The sequence below is a fragment of the Theropithecus gelada genome, chromosome 9 (assembly GCF_003255815.1).
Source record: "Theropithecus gelada isolate Dixy chromosome 9, Tgel_1.0, whole genome shotgun sequence".
Classification (NCBI taxonomy): domain Eukaryota; kingdom Metazoa; phylum Chordata; class Mammalia; order Primates; family Cercopithecidae; genus Theropithecus; species Theropithecus gelada.
The window spans coordinates 64,174,797-64,182,433 of NC_037677.1; the positions used below are offsets into that span (position 1 = coordinate 64,174,797).

A 7,637-nucleotide genomic window follows, 5' to 3' on the forward strand; every position below is an offset into this window, starting at 1 on the left:
TCTCCATTTTTCAGATCAGGGTACTGAGGTTCAGGTCACACAGTTAGTGGCAGGGGTTCAAATGCCATGGTGTTGTCTGCTTCACCATTTGGCCACCCCCTGACTCTGTAAAGAAAAACCTTGGCAGGCAGCTGGGGCAGGTAAAAATGAAGCTCCTGACCTTGAGAGTAGAGGATGGGAGGGGGTGGGTGCTCCCAGCTTCTCTGCCCAGTGGGGAACACATCACCGAGCCTTTTCTGCTCTCCCAGCCAGGATGCATCTTGCAGCCTGGACACACAGAAGTCAATCATCTCATCCTCTGCTGGTTGCTGAGAAACACCCCTGGAGCAAATGCTGAGCCTACAGTTGGGTCCACGGCCGGGGACATTGCGAGGAAGGCTGACTAAGAAACCTTCCCCAGCCTCTAGCAGGGGGACCTTATGTCAACAGCTAATTTGTGAGAGCTGCCTACTATATGCAAAGTCCTGGGCTAGACTTAATAAGGGACCCAAGACTGCATGCCTCTATTGCTGTCATCGGGTCCTGTGTGGTCACATAGAGAGACCGTTGTACAATGTGGTTGGGTTGAGCCATGAATGGCAAATGGATTTCCTCTTGTGCACTGACTCTAATGGACAGGAGTGGCAGCCTGGGTTGCCGTTCTCTGTGCCACTGGAGGACTGTGCTGAGAAGGATTCTGAGGCCTACCTAGGCTGAAGGGGAAAGAGTGGGTTGAGTGATGAGTAGCACCTTCTATGGTTTGGGATAAGGAAAGCAACACCACATGCTATGTCTATTTTCCTTCTCTGAGCTAAATGTCTGGCACAACCAAGGAAGAGCCACAGGAAGTGGGAGCAGGGAGGAAGCCATATTGGGTTGGAGTGGTTCGAGGAGGCTTTCCAGAGGGCAGTGGGGCAAGTCTAGAGTGATTAAGAAGAAGGGGAAAAGGCAGCTTTCTGGGAGTTACCCAACCGTAAAGCTGTGCTTAGGGCAGATGGAATGGTGTTTGAGGTGCTTTTGGTTTTCCCCACCACCTTCCTATGAGGGTTGGCTGTCTCCTGAGGTCCTCAGTCTGTTCAGAGTTATCTCCTAGTTCGAAGGCCTTTGGAGACGCTGCAGAGCTCTAATAACTCTCCCTGCCTTTATAGCAAGCACCTGTTATTAAAAAAACGAAATCTAGACTTATGAAATAGCTCTTCATCTTGAACACTAACCCTCATTAGTAAGTAGCAGCTTCCTGGAACACTGTTGAAAAGGATTCTGAGGTTGCATGTAAGCTCCATGGAAAAGTGTACAGCAATTGATTAATAATGTCTGCTGAGAGCCCTGAGATGGGGAGTAGTGCACACCCAAGCCATGTATGGGCCACTGCTGACCTAGTTAATTGTCTGGAAAGGGGAAGGTGTGGTGGAGGAGAGATGCCTGCTGGGCGCTGGATCCCACCCCTGACTCCTCTGGTACCATCTTGTGCTGGCTGCATTTGAGGAAACCTGGATCCAGAGTCTGTCCATATACTGAGGTCCAGGCAGCTGTGGTCAGCACAGGACACTGTGCACAGGTTACCCACCCTAGCACACATGCACTTCCCCTTTAAGAGTTTCTTCCCATCCTCATCCCAGCATTTCAGTCCTAAAGGACCCCATCCAGAGCCCCAATCTTTCAGCTGCTGCTTTGATCCCTCCCCTATATCTGTCCCCTATATCTCTTTGCCATTACTTTCAATGGCAAAAACTGAAATTACTTTTGCACCAAATCATACACCGTATAAACATGATTCACGTTATTATAATTGTTGTTATTTTTAGGGATGAAGGAGTGTGCCTGGGGTTCCTCAACATTTTAGTCTGGAAGTTTTAACCACTTCCTCTCCCAGGAGATTCTTTAACATTCAAAGGAATGAATCAGAGATAGTGGGAGGGAGGTACAGTGACATCAGTCTTCTCATCTGTAAAACGGGGTGGTGTGAATGTCAGTCCCTTAGGGAAGTTGCGAGGATTGAAAGAGATATAATGGTAACACGCATAGCATTGGCCCCTGTATGTACCCTATAACTATGGGACGTTTCTAGTACAGTTTATGATGTTATCATTGGGGGTGAGGAGTCTAACTGGCATCTCCCAAAACTCACCTTAAAAGTGGCTGCTGAGACCCTCCTCTGCTTCCCCTTGGGCCTAGAAAATGGATTTGGCTTTTTTTTTTTTTTTTTTTTGAGATGGAGTCTTGCTCTGTCGCCCATGCTGGAGTGCAATGGCTCGATCTCAGGTCACTGCAACCTCCGCCTCCCAGTTCAAGCGATTCTCCTGCCTCAGCCTCCCGCGTAGCTGGGATTATAGGTGCCCGCCACCATGTCCAGCTAATTTTTGTATTTTTTAGTAGAGCTGGGGTTTCACCATGTTGGCAGTCTGGTCTCAAACTCCTGACCTCAGGTGATCCACTCACCTTGGCCTCCCAAACTGCTGGGATTACAGGCGTGAGCCACCGCACCCGGCCCAGCATTTGGCTCTTTTAAATTCCACTCCTTTCTCATTCACTGCACACGGCTGCCCAGTCCTGGGTGTCATCTGATTTTCTCCATTTGGGACATTCCAGCTTCTTTCTCACAGCAAGCAAATCAAATAACAGGCAGCTGGACTGCTCGTTAACGGTCCCAGACCAGGAGAGAGGCACTGATGGGGGAAGAGCTGGGGCCTGAGGTCTGGAAAGCACACTCCTGGTTCCCCACAGAGCCGGCTCCCGCCATCCTCCAGTCCCGGCTCTGCACAACCCCCGTCGTGGGCTGGTCCCCTCGGATCTGCCTCTGGCTCCCCTCTCAGGCCTCCTGTCCTCCTGGGTCCCCTTGGCCGGCCCTCCCTGCAGCTCCCTCTTCCTTCTGCCTCATAGACACAGTCTTTGCCACATCACCTGCTTTCCCCATTGGCATGGGTGACATGCGTGTGCCCTGGAGCCCCACCCCCAGTTCATTGCACAGGCCGTGTGCCTCACCAGGCTTGCCCTCCCCAGTGTCCTTCTCCCATTCTTTAGGAAGTGGCCCAGTCCTGCCTGCTCCAACGATTGCCTGCCCCAGGTCCCTAAGAGCCCTCCCTGAGCACTCATCTCATCTTGTGCATGGTCTTTGGTGATGGCATCTTTTAGTGAAGTCTCCGATCTGTCCCCAATCCCAGGAGGGAGGCAGGGCCTAGATTTTATGGAAGATGAACCCGAAGTGCAGGAGTGTAGCATGGTTTGCCTAAGGCCACACGACTGGCAAAGCCCAGCTAGAATCCTGGTCTTGGCCCCCAGACTCATCAGATGCCTGTGTGCCCCGTGAGGACAGGCACCTTCTGCACCTCCATTTTGGAGAATTGTTTTGTAAGAAAATCATTTCCCCTCTCTTGTCTCTGAATTTTCCTCTCCCGTGGCAGGTTTCTACCTGTCCCAATTCTCTGCCTTACCCATTCCTCTCCTCTGCCCTTTGCTCAGACCTGGGAGAACACACCTATACAGGGAAAGGCCCAGGATGGTCCCCTCAAGTTGCTTTGCAGGCCTGGAAGCTGCTCATAGCACAGCACTAGCCAATAGAACTTTCTGCGAGGATGTGCATATTCTTTCTCTCTACTGTCCAGCTCCATAGTCTCTAGCTGCAGTGTCCACTGAACACTTGAAACCAGGCTGTTGCAACAGACAAGCTAAAATTTAAATTTTATTTAATTTTAGTTTGTTTAAAAGTAATGAGGTTGCATATGAATAGCAGTTTCTGTATTGGACAGTCCAACACTAGGGTGTCCCTCCAGGAGCACAGAGAAGGCACCCACAGATAAGGCCACTCACACCATCCACCTGTGGCACAGTTCCCTTCATCTGGCTCCAGCATCTTCCCCTATTGACCTCAGCCACCATTTCCAGTCACCCCTCTCTGATCCTACTTTCACCCCCATTCATTGTCCCCTCTGGCCTGCAGCAGCCTCCTGTTTGGCCTTACTGGTTTGCCAGCCATAAGCACTCACTCTAGGGGCATAACTGCCTTGCTCAAAACCCTTCAATGTCTCCCTGTTACTCTTATTTCGATCTAACTTTCTCTAAGGCCCCTCTTGACCTGAGCTGCCCGTCTCTCTCCAGCCACATCTCCTACTTCCTCACCCTCCCAGTCCTCCGGGGTCCTGGACTTCCCGCACTTCTCCCAATTCCCTCTGGCCTCCAGCCTCAAAGACTGTTCCCTTTGTCCCGTTAGAACAAGGCTTCACTCACCCACTTTTGCCTGGCAAACTCCTATTCATCCTTCAGTTCTTCATTTGAAAATCACTTCCCTAAGGAAGGCTGCCATGACTGCCACCACCATCAGATAATGCTGCATGTAATGCATTCCCCAGGCCCCTCTCTTCTTTCACTATTGTAGCTTTTTTTTTTCTTTGTACACGACATGGTCACTACCCATTTTCTTCTTTGTGCACTACTTCCCTGTAAGTTTAGGAGGGCAAAAGTGTCTCCCACAATACCTGATCCACAGCAGGCTCTCAATAAACATTTACTGAATGAATGAATGAGAATAGACAAAAAAAAAAAAAAAAAAAAAAAAAATGGTGGCAGGATACAGTGCAAAGAACATTGTATACAGGGCCAGGAGGCTGAGGTTCTAGTCCTGGACCTCACTATGTGACTCTGGGCTCAATTTCCCCACCTTAAAAATGGGGTTCAGTTCAGATGTTCTCTGGGATAACTTTGATATCTAGTAGTTGAAAAGATTACATTCAGTAGGGTAAATAGGGAGCTGCAGCTTGGAGGGAAGGAGTGAGCATGTTGGATACAATAGTATCCACCATATAGCCCCAAGGCCCCTAGAGTATACGACTTGGCATGGCTAAGTCTGAAGCAGCGGAAGCAAGGAGCTAGGAAAGGCCAGGGCATGGTCAGGCCAGCAGGAAGGTCTGGGAAGGGGAAAGCATGGACAGAGGGGCTGCGCTAAACCCTGAAAATCAGACGCTTTATCCCTCAGCAGCCAGGACCCCCAAGATACCTGGAGGAGCTCTCACTGCCCTGACACCCTCTTCACCACCCAGCCAGTCTGGGCTCACACTGCCTGAGCCCAGAGATGCCCCACCTCCACCCCAGGCCCAGGGGACCATGGGCGACCCGATGGAGCTCTCCGGATTCCCTGGAGGCTGGCAGGGCGTGGGAATGAGCTGACAGCAGCAGTCATGGGTGCACCACTAGCGCCAGTAAGCTTGCCCTGTGACCGCCCTCTCTGCTCTGGCTCTGCAATCTCCTTCTCCTTGGCCACCCTGGAGAACTGCTCCAGCAGGTGAGAGCCTGGCAGAGGCAGCTGAGAGGAGCCTGGCTGTAGGGAATAGGTACATCTTGCCAAAATGCTCACAGCACCCCACCCACCACAGGTAGAGCTGTGCTCCAGTGTTTGCTACATCAGCACTGTTTTGCATGTTCAGAGGGGTTGGAGCGTTTGTCCCAAGTTTCCAAGTAGCAGAGTGGAGATAAAAACCCAGGGTTTCTGGACTCTACCACTGTGGTCTTTACTGTTGCACACTCCCTCCAGCTAAGTAAGAGATCCTCTCCCATTTCTTCCCCATGGAAACCTTCCATGGTCAGGACCTTCCATGGTCAGGACCTGCTCCAGGACCTCTTCCCAGACTGCTGCAGCCCCCACCTGCCTGTCCTCCTCTCCATCTGGGCCCTGGATCTCCTGTGCTGTCCAGATTCCCACAGATTATCAGGCCTCACCCTGCCAAGGCCCAGCCTTTCCTCTGGTGGCACAAAGAGGCTGCATGTCCCTCCTTCCTGGGGAGGGGACAGCCTTTTTCTGTATTCCCAAGATTGCCATAGCTACCTGATACACTAGTAGCGTTTAATCTACTTGGATCAAGAAAATTTGGAGAATGGGAGAAAGCATCCTTTTTCCAGAAAAATAAGAAACCTGGTTTAGGAACAAGAAGGTGTGGACTAATTTGCGGCCAAGGACAGCAGAGTCAGGCGACCCACACTTGGATCGTAGCGGCCTGGGCCAGTGAGCAGAGACCAGGGCACCACCCCCTGCAAGAACTGTCCCCTCTTCCCGCAAACCCCCGTCCTTAAGGGGTGGAGGGGGAGGGCCACGGGGCTCAGTAAGCCTCAGCCTGGGCCTCTGGGCGCGCTTCCCGCTGCGTGGGCGCGGGGCGGCTGTCACACCACCCCGCCAGGTCCCGAAAGGGAGGAGTGGAGCTTGCTAGCCTCCGCGCACTCAGCCTTCCTCCACCTGCCCGGCGCGCCCAGGACGCTCCCAGCGCTGAACGCCGGGAGAGCTTGCCGGAGGCGGGAGTCGCGGGGTCATGCTCTTGCCCACCAGGTCCTCCGAATCCCTGGCAGGGCAGCGTCTGTCCGTGTCCCCGACCCCTCCCGCAGGCAACTCGCACGAACCCGGGGCTCGCAGACAGCTAGCGCCCGCGGACACCGGCTGAACAGTCTGGAGGCTGCGCGAGGGGGCGCCGCGGGGAGGAATAAAAGCCAGCAACAAAGAGCACAGACCTCGTCCAGCAGTTGGTTCACTCGTCCCAAAATAGCCGTCTCCATTTGCTGCTCCCCGCGCTCCGCTTCCAGGCGCAGCACCCGGGCCTGCAGCTCCGCCGTCCGAAAGTGGGCGAGCAGGCTGAGTGCCAGCGAGCAGAGGGCCAGCGCCAGCAGCCCGCACGACCCTGGACTCGGCAGCCGTGCGCCGCGCTCCGCCCGCGCCGCCGCCAGAGCCACCGTCCCGGGCGCGCCCAACTCCCTAGGGCCGCAGGCACCAGTGGCTGCCGCTTTGTGGGTGCTCTCCGCTACCATCCTCTCACGTCTTGAGAACCAATAAATAAATAAATAGAATAAATAAAGGCGACAGCTGCTGCCAAAAGGCTGTATCCAAACTGCGGGGCAAGGGGGAAAGGGCTTGTATCGCTGGAAAACGTCCCTTTCCGTTGCTCCCGGCAAAGAGGACGGAAAAATTAGCAGTAGGAGGGGAAGGGCCGAAAAAGCACAACCAGCGGTAATTGGGGTACACCTAGGTGAGAAAAAAAGTTATTTCGAAGAACGTTCCAAGTCCAGGAAAGTTAGGGGAATCTGACCGGCTCTCCTTCTCTCCGCCCAGTCTTTCCCTTCAAGAGTCTGCAGAGCAGTTGGTGCCGCGCTGTCAGTCCTCCTGGGCGCCTCGTGTCTCCCGGGCCAGCCAGTTTCAGTCCCCGGTCGAAGGGGCGCACATGGAGGGCCCCATGGGCAGAGGTGGGTAGTGGCGGCTGGCGAGGAGCGCTGGGGCCGATTCCGGCGCCTCTGTAACTTGACACACTCCCTGCGGCTGCACGGATCGGATGAGCAATCCGTGCTACTTCCCAAACTAATCTCTCCCGCCCCCCTCCCTCCTCCTCCTCCTCCTCACTCCTCCTCCACCTCCCGCGGGGCCGACGGCTTGAATTTGTTTATTTATGCAAACTCGCCCGGGGTGGGGGGCGTGGTGAGCAGGTCCGGCGGCCCCAGCCCGCCGGCCCGGGAGCCCCTCTCCCGCGCTCCCGGTCCTCTTTGAAGTGACACTTGGGTTATTTATAGGCGGGAAGGGGGTGTGGAGTGGAGCTGGGGCTGCACTTCTCATTCTCCGGATTCACACCGAGGGCTCGTTTGGCCTTCCACGGAGGCAGTGGGGCAGGCACCACTCCACCTTTCCCAGCCCT

General features: G+C 54.1%; 1 protein-coding gene across 7 annotated transcripts in view; it reads right to left on the reverse strand.

The window, feature by feature from the left end:
* COL13A1 (collagen type XIII alpha 1 chain) overlaps positions 1 to 7,344 on the reverse strand; it is a 158,596-nt gene extending 151,252 nt beyond the window's left edge. For all 7 annotated transcript variants that reach the window (XM_025396675.1, XM_025396676.1, XM_025396672.1 and 4 more), the window contains exon 1: positions 6,469 to 7,344. In XM_025396675.1, coding sequence (XP_025252460.1) covers positions 6,469 to 6,762 — 294 coding nt within the window. In that variant the 5' untranslated portion in view covers positions 6,763 to 7,344. The remainder of the gene's footprint in view (positions 1 to 6,468) is intronic.
* Positions 7,345 to 7,637: the final 293 nt, after the last annotated feature.